Raw genomic sequence first — 13287 nt, 5'->3', positions numbered from 1 at the left:
TACATACAGACGTTCAGACATATTACAGGGAGGTGAGATTGAATTAAAATGGCCACCCAATTTAAGGTAAGTTGAAATAGAGGAGGCCAGCATGTGTGTGTGGTGGGGGAGGGGCTTGGGAGGACTGGGGAGGAAAGCAGGCTCTGAAGGAGATGCAGGGCAGGGCTAGCGGAGTCTGAAGGGGGCTTGGGGGGATGTGGAGGCTCTCTTCCTGACCGCAGGACCGGGGCTATTTTTAGACCTTCTACCTTCCCATCCCCAAATTAACCACCCCTCAACAGTGAACCAACCCCTCGATCCTGCCTGCCCCTCCCTGCACCCAGATTTACTTCCTTGGCTCCCGGCACTAGCAAACACTGACGATAAGAGTGGATTGCAGGATGGTTTGGCAGGAGGGGGGAAAGGGGGGTGCTAGCTAGTCTGCAGGGAGGAGTGGGTTGTCCATCTCAGGGAGGGGCCAGGGGCTAAAAATAAACCAGTGACAGCTGCGGGGGGTGGGGGTGGCAAGGTAGGAAAAGTGCTGCCCCAGGGGTGGGGCCAGCAGCTGGGCTTTCCCAGGCTCAGGGCTGCACTGGGACCTAAATTAGATTACCTCAGAAGTACTCTTAACTTAGATCAGGTCAGCCATTTTTAGACCGATCTAACAGTCTGCAATTAGATATGCCTAACTAGGGATCTAAGCGTAAGGTCTGCCCCTGCATGAACTCAGTTAGATCAAGTGGCCATTTTTAATGTGATTTAACCTCCCCCTAACCTTCCTAAATGTCTCTATGTACCTGCCAAGGAAGAATGCAATAGGGGGAGCATTGCATCATTGGTCATGTCATCTCTATGTATCAAGAGGACCTATGTGATTTCCTTACAGTTCCTTGGACTCTGTAGAATTCAGAGACCATGAACCTCTCTCCGGAGAGGAGAGTGAGCAACAGCAATTCTACGGAACTGCTCTCAGGGAATTGTCTGCTGACTCTCTCACGGGCGGGGATGATTTGGATATGCAAGGCGGATCCCTGATTATTTTCAAGTACCTCTCTGAGCCACACCCATTGAAACACGTGCAAATGTTGGAATTAGGAAAACATTTCCCAATCACTACATCATCAGACTTACACATTTAGGACACAGTTCTGCTCTCTGTTACTCTTATTTATAGCATATGACCCCTCTTCTCATCATCAGCAAAAAACCCAAAAAACAAAAGATGTACCAAACCCCAAGTCACCGACTAAGCTCTATCCATTTTCTGCTGAACAGTTATATTTGGCAGCCACTCTACATTGATTCAAGTGACCTAATCAGATGCATGGATTGTATCCATGTAAGAGTGTGGAATTTGAAATTGTTACTTAAAAATGAATATATTTTCTTGAGTCAATTTTTTCTTCACTAATAATTCTAATCAAGCTGTTAAATTGTTCCAGTTAATGAAAATATGCCATAGTAATGTTCATAGAAGATAATATTATTGGAAGTCCTTCTCTCCTCCAGTGTCCTCCAGAACAGTGTTTGATATGCAGTGTTTCAGAGAAAGGAAGAACGTTCAACATCAATGCATAAATTATCTGGTAAAATGTTCAGTACTGTGTGAAGTGAGGGAGAGATGTGTCACTCAGTTCTGTAGATCAGTGGGACCCCAACCTTTTTGGTAGGTTTGCCACAACATAGCCTCACACCTTCCCAGAGGGCTACTCCAATTTGCTTCTCTGCCTGATCTGTTGCTCATCTTTTTCCTCCCTACTCCATGCTTTCTGCCAAGTCTGCTGCTCTGCTTTCTGCCCCCTGACCTATCTGCAGTTATGATGCCTGTCCTCTCTATGATTGACTATAGAAGCTTCCTGTGCCACATGTTGGCCAGCCCTGTTGTAGATGATCAACTCATATGTTGTTTGCCCTTCTTATAGCATGTATAATTTCATATAATGCTGCTCTCAAAGCTGTCCAGTCATTCTGGAAATTCAGTTACTGAATATGATTCACTGAATTTTCCCATTGCTCTCTAGTAACTGCCATCATGGCAACTTTCCTTTTGGCCAGGAAGTCAGGAATGAGGTATCTGCTAAATCTAGCATGTCTGCTCCTTCTTGGATGGACAGTGAGGAAAGGAAAAGTAGCATTGTGATTGGTTTCAGCTTGCTAAATTTTCTCATTGGTTTTCTCTGCTTGTTTCCAGATAACACCTGTAGAATACCTGTTCCTCCAGCTGAGTAAGCAAACTCCTGAATCTCCACTATGATTTGTTTTATGCCACCACATGTCACACAGTGGGCACATCTACACGTGCTTTTAAGCACTGCTAAATTAACTGAACATTAAGCTAGTGTGGAGTAAGCGATTTTTGGCAGTTGTCTACATGTGCAGGTACTTGGCACTATATCTAGTACCAAGTCCCTTCAGCCCTACCATGTACCCCTGTGGCCACCAGGGTGAGCTCCAGCTTCCAGTCCCATGGTTGCCAGCACTTGGCAGCCATCTTGGAAATACACCCCTGCCCCTTGATCCCTGGCCATCCCCTTTCCTGGGGCTGGCGAGGATCAAGGGCCGTGTGCCCAGCACAGCAGCAGCAAGCACCAGCTCCCTCCTTGCCCACCCTGCCTCCCTGCACCATGGCTGCTCCAGCTTCTGCCCCTGCCCCTGCCCCTGCCAGTGACACTCAGCACCCTGCTGCTCCAGTTCTGCCCCTTCCAGTGACAACTAGTTCCCTGTGCTCCTGCTGGCCATGGTGCTGGCCCTGCTGGCCTCAGCAAGGCCCCCTGTCCAGACCCCAGGACAGCCACACACTCACCAGCAGGGGCCAGGGCACCAGGTGCGGGAGGCCCTGGCCAACCCCCTCCTTCTCACCAACCCCCACTCTAGCCTATCTGCCCTGCTGCCTACACACCCCTCACACCACTCTCGGGACATGCACATATTTGAAACAAAAAAACTTTATTTCCCTAACAACAGTGACCCCCATCCCTCTTCCAACAAAAAACTCATCCCGCTCCCCCCACCCTCCCCAATACATAAAGCCTCCTCCCCACTCAACCAACAAAACTCTTCAACCACTCTCCCTACTCACCAACAATAAAAAACCCACTTACAATATGAGAATTATTTACAGAGTGAGAACTATGTACAACATGAAAACTAAAATTATTTACAGTGTCCCAGGTTTTCGGGTCCAGAGTGGGGGGAGGGTTGGGGGCTTGCAGAACCCAGGAGAAGCTGTCCAGCACCCCAGCTTCAGGCTGTTTCCCCATGGATCCAAGGGCCATGGTAATGCCAGCAGGTAGCAGCCTCCTGCTGCGGCCATGTGGGATGGCATTCTCTGAGGACAGGTGGCTCCCCCTTTGGCTGCCCCAGTGAAGCCCCAGCATCCTTGTGGGCACAGCTGGGTCCTCAGGCATGTGGTGCAGGGGAAAGTGGCGGGGCTGGCCACAGGCAGACGGCGGCAAGTTTGGGGTGGGGGCCAGGCCAGGCCAGGGGAGCTGGCTGTCAGGAGGCGCTGGAAGAACCCCTACCCAATTCCCAGGATGGGACAGGTCAAGCTGCTGGCAGCACCTCTTGCCGCAGCTCCGCACCCCACTCCCTGCCCCTCTCCTATGCCAGGCCAACTGCTCTGCTGCACTGCCACCCAGCCCAGGGTGCCCAGCCTTGGGATGCATGTGGCTCACAGACACCTGGGGCAAGGAGCTGTCTGTGCCCCCACTCTCCCCACAGGGGGCCTCTCTGGAGTGGAACCCAGGGGCTGGCTCCCTCCACGATGCCACTGCAGTCCAAGTATGCCCCTGCTGTCTGTGGCCCGGGCACTGTGTGATGAGCTGTTTATGCAGGCTGAAGGGTGCCTGAGCCACTACACCCTGCTGCTTCTGATTCTGCTGGTGTCATGAGCATGGCTGCACTCCTGGTTTGGGACCCTGAGCTACAACACTGGAGGGGGCAAGCCTGGGCTGCCCCACAACCTCTGTTGCTACCTGCAGGGCTACCTGGACAGCACTACATGTCTCAGCCCCGCAGTGCTGAGGATAATGCTGCCAGCATTGACACCTTCCTTGGCATGTGAAAGACCTGTGCCCACCCAGCTGAGGGGACATGGGCTGCTCAGTAAAGTTGTGAACTGTGTCCTGCTTGTCTGCATGCTGCAGGGGATGGAACCCAGGGCCAGGGGAGTGTGGGTGGGCCAGGCAGAGAGTTGGGGAGGGGCTGGTGACAGGGGCAGGATAGGTGGCTCATCACAAGCCCTGGGGCTGGGCTCAGGCCAGCCCCCTAGTGGCAGGGCAGACCTAGAACTAAACTTAGTGCCAGGTCATGTCTACATATGCATTACTGCACATTAACTAATCGCGACTACATTTGATATTTGCATTTGCCATGATTAGCCATTTTTACTGTGCAGTAAGGGCATACATGTGTAGATGCGTGCCCATACTATGCAGTAAATTAGGTTAATAAGCATTAATACATCTCATGTAGATGCACCCTGAGTGTAAGATTCCTTGTCAATAATTAAAAAGAGTATGGAAAATACTAGTGTATGCTCAAGTGTTTCATTTAGTTAATTTGTTCATGCTCAAAAGAAAAACAAAAGGGAGGCTTGTCCTTTCAGTCAAAGACCAGCAGGCAGGGCAGCTGGCTGGAGCCTTTGTATGAATCTGTATAAGTCACAGACACCTCACCTACACTCATAAATAGCCCTGCGGTGGGCTAGAGTGGGTGCCACATTCTCCTTTCCTGAACAAAAATGTGCTGAAAATGATTTTGTCTCAGCCTCAAACCTGAAACAGAATTGTTTCTTGATAATAACTATTGTTAGAATCCACTGAATCAATCTTGGAAATGTAGACAAGCTCCTACCACTTGGGTTTCAAAAGTGGTTTCCTATTTTGTGAACAAAAGTAATTGCTGGTACATTTCTTAGTAAGTTATTTTTTGATCATCAGCACGTTACTTTCCATCCTACCTTCTAGAAAACTAACTGTATTTGTCTCCATGTGTAGAACTGCATGCAGAACTGGAGATCTTTTTAAAAAGTACCCAGGGCATTCGTCTTCCTGTGGCTTAATCCATAAATAGAGTTAACAATAACTACCCTACAGTGAGAATTGTGAGGCAGAGTAATAAAAGCACGTTGAAGACTTCTGATGGAAGGCACTATAGTGGCACTAAGTATTGCTTATTGTGATTAGCATTACATGCCAAGGTAGAAAAGAAATCTATATGAATAACATATACTAAAAATGTTATCACAAGATTACGCTTTACCACAAATTGCTTGTGTCAACGATTAAATGTGTCTAATAGCACAGAGCCCTAGAAGTTTTTTTCAGAGTACTGTTAATTGATGCTTATTCAGGGTATATAACCAGAATCATTTCTCATTAAGTTATTCCTTTCCAAGATCAAATTGAGGGCTGATGTTGTTTTGACTGTAATGACTTGGCTTCATTTTCCAAAGAGCGATCCATTCATTAATGAATGCAAAAAATACATTCAGATGAAAACTGTTTTACAAACATATTGGGAATAGTTATTCAGAATTTTCTTAATAGATGCAGAACATAATCAATCTGTTTTATGAGAACAAACACCAAAGGTAGTTCACTGAGCAAGGAGCTACCTCCTGGCTACCTACCAAGAGTAATTAGGGATGGCTATATGGCTAGATCTATATTGTGCCTCAAGAAAAAGATAACCTTTGCTGTTTAGGTGGCTTGTACAAAAGAGGTTAATGCAACAGGGCACTGAAGAAAACAGTATGATACGTATTTTAGTAGCATCATTTTGCCTTAGTTGCCAGGGATATAAACATAGAAATATTGGATATTGAAGCAAAGGGATCTCTTGGGTCATTGAGTCTGGTTCCCTGAGAATAAAAGTGCTTGGTTTATTTAGCTTCCAAACTAAAGGCTGAAAGGAGAAATGATTGTTGTTTATAAATAAATTGGTGCAGTGAAGAAGTATGCACTGGGGGAGGAAGAAGAGAGGTTTAAACTAAAGCTTTAATGTTGGCCAAAGAACAAAATGGTTATGACCTGGCTATGAATACATTTATGCTGGAAGTTAGATGAAAGGTCTTAACCATCAGAGGACTAAGTTCTGAATCCATTATGACTGATTGAGGAAAAAGCCCTAACTAGTTTTGAAGATGGAGATTGATGAATTTATGAATAGGCCTGTATGATAGGGTGCCAGTGACAAAGTAGAATAGGGAGCTGGAGATAGTAGAATGTTTTTAAAAAAATCTTAATTCTTCACTGCTTTAGGAAGCAAGAGACAGAGATTAAGTGTAGCCTTTATGGTGGCCCTGATAGATTTATTAGAACAGGGGTCAACAACGTTTTTGGACAGAGTGCCAAAAACACTTGCAACCTCAACAAGATATCTACATGCCAGGAGTGGATGGTGGGGGAGCTCTGAGGAGCCTGATCCTTGTTGTTGCAGTGCAACCCCAACTCCTTACCTGCTGTCTGCTCTGAGGTGCACATGCCAAGAAAAATGCCTTTGTGTGCTATCCTCTGGCACCTTCACTGGAGGTTGCCTACCCCTGTGTTAGAAGCTGGAGTCCAGGCATGAAAAGCTCTTAGTGGTCTTTAGTGGTATTTAGTTGAAATGGAGACACTTATGTCTCTGGGTATGGGTCTACCCAGTACAATGTAGTGCCATATAGAGATACCCAAGTTAGTTCAGATACTAGTCTATCCATGGCAGCAAGGACATAATTGTGGGCTAATTTACTCTGCTGCTCAGACAGGCAAATTAAGAAGCATTGAAATTAGTGGTGTTCTGACTATACCAGGGGTCTTCAACCTTTTTTAATAAATGAACCCCCAGAGGCAGGACATGGAGCAAAGGAATGGCATGTGGCTGGATGTGGAGTGTGGGGAGGGGGCGAGCATGTGGCCAGATGCAGAGCAGCGGCAGTGCAGGGTGGTGATGGGTGGGGGTGGTGACTTCCGCATTTGAGACCCCCCAATCCAGCTGGCACCTGTGCGGCCCACAGAGGGGCACTGCTGCCCTCGCTGTCCCCCTCCACCTCCTGGCCCTGCTCTTGGGAGGTGGCATCACTTCCTCCCTGCCTAACCATGTACCGTAGGGCCTTCCCAAGTACCCCCAGGGGTATGCATACCTCCAGTCGACAACCCCTGGACTAAGCTACTGTTACTGCTACTCCAGATAGCTAATTTAAAGCTAGCTTAGTGTACTCTGTTCTACAACATAATATCTGCTATGACTGCCATGTAGACATACCCTAAATTGATCTTTCTAAAAATGGAGCATTTGTTCTCTCCATTAGAGAAAAAATAGTTGGAAGAGGAGCACCCCTACACTTTTTTACACACTTTTTTACTCAGATGTTACAGCAATCAAGCAGGATATACAACATCCAAGTTTTCTGCCCTCCTCAGCCTAAGAGGGTACAAATTCACATTTCCCAAGAGTGTGCCCTAACAATTTAACTACAAGTTGTTCTGAATAGGACCCACACTCTATTTCTTCTAAGGTATCTCTATAACTCAGGTGCTCTTCTGCAGCCCAGAGTTAGGTGTTGACCCCTAAAAAAGTGTTGGATGTAAGACACAACCACACCTGCATGGTTTCTTCTTGGGCTACCTTAGGTGGCTACCTGCTCAGAAATTCATTGTGATGTATTTCTTTTGGGGGTCTTTTAGGTGGCTACCTGCTCAGTCTGTTGGCTATGAATCTCATTCTGAGGTACCTAGCTCTTGTTAGGTGCTTGCATCAAAGATGTGGTTTCCACCCAGAAAGGGAGGGTATCCATTTAAAATTAGGCATGGTGATGCAGTGTGGCAAGGCCCTTTCTGGATTTAGTCCTCAGTTTCTATAGTTGGGGGGGGTGATACTTGCTTACTCGTAAAGCACAGACGTACCTTTTCCTCCAAAATTAGTCTTTCACAATTGGGGTTCATGCTTTAAGAGGGGTAGCTGATTTTCTGTGTCAGAATAGAAACACGGGGACTAAGTATTGTTGCTCCTCTCCCTTCTTTCCTTGCTGACAGCATGGAGGGAGGGGTTGAGTCAAGTCTTCAACATGGCAGCTACAATTTTAACCCTTTCATAGTTGCTAGTAAATTGTCAATAACTTGGGGCTGAGCAGCCAAAAGCTGCTGCCAATTCAACAGCAGCTCTGGTGGGGTTTAAGCTTAAGCTGTGGAGTTTGCAAAGACATGGGTTTGTTAGAACAGGGAAGCTGAAGAGAAGACTCTGCCCCTGCTCCATGTGGCCTACATTCAGCCATGACTCTGGAAGAAATCCTTTTTTTCTTCATTCTACTGTCCCAGCAAGGTTTGTGTCTTATTCCAGGGTGTGTGGTATATGAGAAAATAGGATAAATTCATACATTAGATTGGGTGGATACTCCTAACACTAGTGACCAAATTCTTTAAAGGGGAAATTGCAGTGACTTCTGTGGAACATGAGAAAGCTCACAAGTTTTTTTTAGATTTTATTTTATTTTATTTTGAGGGGGAAGTGGGCATCATAAAGGAAATATTTTCTTCCTTCACTGTAAGTCTTAGAGTAATGTTCCATTGTGTTTTTTGGGGGTACTAAAACCTGATAACTGATCATTTTTTCTGTTTACTGATTATTTCTTAATAGTGGTCCTTATGAAAAAGTATTTAATCCCAAAGCAAAATATTTGAGATATAATATGGACAAAAATAACAGAGATATAGAAATAATCCTTCTGCCTTGCCCTTTGAGGTTAATCTTTATTTATCTTGTTTATTTGCAGGACAATGCCAAACTGAACAAAAAGGTATGGTATAGCTTCTCTCTTTCTCTCCAGGGACTCTCATACCTTAACTATTTATAGTTGTTCTCTTGGCTGGAGAGCATTACCTTGGACTCTGCCAATACTGTTTCATTCATTGGTCCTAATGAAGTAATAGACAACAGTTTGAAGCAGTTTGAAGGGTTTGCTGCCATTACTATGATATTATCCAGGCCCAAACTGGAGATCAGCACAGAATATGAGACCCAAACTTGCACATCAAATTTGCCCAATATTTTACAGTAGTATCCAATAACTTTACCATAAATACCTACTCTTATCTTCCTTGTGTATTTTTGAGCTGGTTGAATATTGTGAAAACCTTTCTACTTGTTATTATTTTTAAATGATCCACTTTGGTCCTGATTCTCCAGAAGTTATGATGTTAGCTATCTTTTGAGCTCCATTGTCCTAAGGCTAGCTTGTATCATCCTGATGTGATATAAAGCACCTTTGGTTCAGCTCTAACTGTAAACTGCTTTCAAATTCCACCTCTTTTCCTTGTTCCCACACTATGTAGGGTTTTCACTGTATTAGGAGAGTCTTCAGGCAGACAGGCTCATGGAGTGCCCACTGTGGTGCCCAGAAAGCTACTCCTCTAATTTTGTTCAAATTTTGAATTTAATTTTACAAGTTATGTTCCTCCAATCAGGGAACCTTGGGAACATTAAAAATTGAAATAGAATTTGCAATCTGAACTGTGTCCACTTGCAGTGAAGCTCTATACTCAAAGTCATTTGCTAGAATGAGTTGATAAATAATTTCAAATAATGAATGTTTTTGAGAATATTGTGAGTTGCATATTTCATTGTTTTGTTTCATATGTAAAATGAAAGTCATTGATAGGGGCCTACTTAAATCGTGGTGAGACAAAGTTTTTTTGTGGCTCCTCACAGTGCATACAACCAATTTGTATGTATTTCAAGGCAGCCCTGCCCCTCAGTGCTGATTGGCGGAGAGGCCCTGGCATGGAGAAGAGAGATGAGGGGCAGCCACCATCTTGTCTGCTGTCTTTCATGCCACATTACCTTCCCTTTCCAGAAGCAAGAGCTGCTGGCTCCCATTGGGGAGCCAGCACTTTTATTTATGTATTTATTTTTGTTGATTTAACAGATTTCATCGACAAAATCCATGAAACCGCGAATTAAGTATGCCCCTAGTCTTTGATCCTATTACTTGTTTTGTATTACCTGACCAGCTCTGTTTGAGTCAATGTGACTACTGAGCAAGATATTTTTCACATGTTCATCTTATCATTCTTTTCATAGCAAAATGTGTGGACATCACCTTGGGCACTTGCAATGATGTTCCCTACACCAAAACTATGTATCCTAATTTACTGGATCAGAAGGCTAGACAAGCAGTTGAGTATAGCTCTGAATACATTCTCATGAGTGTGATACACAACTTACTTCAGGGAGAATGTAATCCTGATCTGAGACTCCTGGGCTGTTCAATATTGGCACCACAGTGTGAAAAAGACAAAATTATAAAACCCTGCAGGCACATCTGTGAAAATCTGAAAAAAAGCTGCCTTCCTGCATTTGATGCAATAGACATGGCTTGGCCATATTTCTTAGACTGTGACCGATTCTTTGCTGGTGAAGAAGAAGGATGTTTTGATCCACTGGCAAAGCTTCGAGGTAAGAACCAAAGCTGTGCAAGCACATCATGACATACAACAGGAAACACAGCAGTCCAAACAGCTCATTAATTATTAACTGAGTTTGTGAATCCTGAAGGTCTTTGGTTATAGACGTATATAAAGCAGGTAACTAAAGTCAGTTCACTTCCAGCAGGAATGAATTTGATCCATAATATTTAAAGAAACAATCTATATGTTTAAAGTATTCCCATGATTTTCAATGCCACATTTTAATTGGTGACAGACCCAGCAAAATATCTGTCATTGTGCTATTACAGAAAGTTCTTTGGCCTCCCCTGCTCTCCTCTGGCTTCTGCCTCCTGCATCCTACCTCTGCTCCTTGAGGCAGGGGAGCACAGAGAGAAGGGCTGGAGTCCCTGAGATGCATGCATGGTAGGAGAGGGACCCGGGCTTCCTGTACAGCAGTAGACATGTGGCTGGGAGAGGAGGGGGTTGGCAGTGGGAAGCCAAAGTGCTTGTGCTGTGGTAAGGGTACAGGGGAGGAGGGTTGTTGGGCTGCCCATGCAGCACCAGGAGGGGAGGGGGAAGCTGGGTTGCATGCATGGCCAACAGGCCTACCCATATATCATGTGTGATGGGGGTCGGGGAGTCAGGCTGCCCACACTGTGCATGTGGCAGGCACTGTGTGTTGAGCAGCCCTCGGTCTGCAACCCATGCTTTGTGCAGCCCCTGCAACTGCAGCCTGCATGGTGTGTGAGCCCTAGCTGCCTAGAAGTTGGACAGCCCTGTGCTGGTTCATTCCAGGATGGGAATAGGCCAAAGGAGGCTCTTGTTCATCTCTAAGCATTTGTTTAAGGTTCATCCACAAGGTTTATAGTTCTGTTATTGGACATTTACATTTTGTGAAAAAAAATTAAGTGTACATCCATTGTAACTTGATGCCACCACCTACCCCTCTTCTCATAACCTCTCAGCCTCTGAGCACATTATGTTTGGACTTATTTTGATTAAAATTATTCTCTTCAGGGGAGCTAGAAGTTGCTGAGGAAGATCCCCTGGCAGGGCTGCCTACAACATTTATTCAGTTCACCCACCATTCGTATTCCCAAATGGTGAGCATTTTGAAGAGGACTGCTTCCAAATGTTCCCACATTGCAAGAACCTACAGCATTGGCCGTAGCTTTGAAGGGAAAGATCTTCTTGTGATTGAGTTTTCAACCAAACCTGGACACCATGAATTACGTGAGTAATAACAGTATTGGTGTGATTATCTAAGGAAAGACTCTGAGTGTGAAGAGATTCTTTTCATAAGGTATCATTTGAATCATACAGCTGGTTATAAGAGAGCTAACTATATGAGTTGAGATATGGCATATTTCTTTCATGTTTTAAATGACTGAAAGATTGACTGCATTACTGATGGAAAGAGCCATTGTGATCATCTCATCTGACCCTCTGCTTAACACAGGTCAGACAACTTCTTTTTCATACATCTATGGATGATAGAAACATAAAATCATAGGATTCAAAGGGAACTCTGGGGCTTTTTAGTCCGACCTTTTACACTGATGCAGGATACCCTATTCCTAAGCCATCCTAGATAAATGCCTATCCAGCTTTTTCTTGAAAACTCTATTGAGGGTAATTCCACAACTTCACTAGGCAGCCTTGTGCATTATTCACAGTTAGGAATTTTGTCCTTTAGCTTTTTCTTATACAGTTTGCATTCCAACCCCTTTATCATCATTGTTACTTACTTCCAGATCCTCTCCACTTTTTCTTTATTGTTCTTAAAATGTTTTATGATAGACATCATACTTCAACAAATAGAACCCAATTCCTAGTTATGCTTCAATCCCTTTGTGGTGATCTGAACATAATTGCACCATGGCTTCCTCCACCATGACGTATAAGGAGCCACAGAATAAAAGGATAATTGAGGGGAACTCCGAAGCTGTTCTGATGTATAAGAGTATTTAAATCAGCCTCTGGATTTTCTGGAGTATCATTTATAGCCATATTTGCCCTTTGCCTGTTCTAATCATTAGATTGATTTAATAGAGAATCAGGACTATCACATTATATACTGGCTGTCCAGTTGTCAGAATCTGTGGTGATGTGATGGCTTGAAAACCTAGGGTACTGACTAATATCATAGGCAATTATTCATTTCCTTCCAATTATGCTGTGCTATTTCTGTTTGCGGTTCTCCCTGAAGACATTTATGAGTTTAAAAGTAATAATAAAAGCAGAGAAAACTGGCTGTAGTGATTGTCCCGTAACATCTGTGAATCCTGAAACAATTGTTTGCATTATTATACAAAGGTAATATATTTAATATGCTGCTGAACTACTTTGAAATGAAGGATAATGGTAATGGAATTGACATGGTGTTTACTAGAATTTGCATGTTAAATTACTGTAAATAAAACTCTGATTAATCAGTCAGTGCTTCTTGATCTTTGGAAACCATCTAGATGTGCTCAGATTAAAACAAATCATCTAATTACTTTACTTTTTCACAGTTAAGCCTGAATTTAAGTACATTGGCAACATGCATGGTAATGAAGTTGTCGGGAAAGAACTGTTAATATACCTTGCACAGTACTTGTGTTCAGAATATCTCCTTGGGAACTCCAGGATTCAGATGTTGATCAACCACACTAGAATTCACCTCCTTCCTTCACTGAACCCAGATGGGTATGAGCTTGCTGCAGAAGAGGTAAAATACTGTTTTGGAATAAAAAGTGATGGTGTCAGGGGCCCTTGCTATTAGTTCCCTACAGAGAAGGGGTGATATGGGAGTATTAACAATAACTGACTGAAAGATCTGCCCATCTTGCTTCGTGGTAGGCTGCTCTTTGCTGCCCAGAATAATAGATTAACAATGCATTTGGACTGACCTTCC

At 44.3% G+C, this 13287-nt stretch overlaps 1 protein-coding gene across 1 annotated transcript in view; it reads left to right on the top strand.

Moving 5' to 3' along the window:
• CPZ (carboxypeptidase Z) overlaps window positions 1-13287 on the top strand; it is a 123557-nt gene that overhangs the window by 12259 nt on the left and 98011 nt on the right. Inside the window, exons 2-5 of the mRNA XM_019526408.1 lie at window positions 8735-8758; window positions 10042-10416; window positions 11406-11621; window positions 12905-13101. Of these exons, the coding sequence (XP_019381953.1) occupies window positions 8735-8758; window positions 10042-10416; window positions 11406-11621; window positions 12905-13101 (812 nt within the window). The remainder of the gene's footprint in view (window positions 1-8734; window positions 8759-10041; window positions 10417-11405; window positions 11622-12904; window positions 13102-13287) is intronic.

The sequence above is a fragment of the Gavialis gangeticus genome, unplaced genomic scaffold (assembly GCF_001723915.1).
Source record: "Gavialis gangeticus isolate Ggan-Ray unplaced genomic scaffold, GavGan_comp1, whole genome shotgun sequence".
Taxonomy (NCBI): domain Eukaryota; kingdom Metazoa; phylum Chordata; order Crocodylia; family Gavialidae; genus Gavialis; species Gavialis gangeticus.
This window is presented reverse-complemented; position numbering and strand designations above follow the sequence as displayed.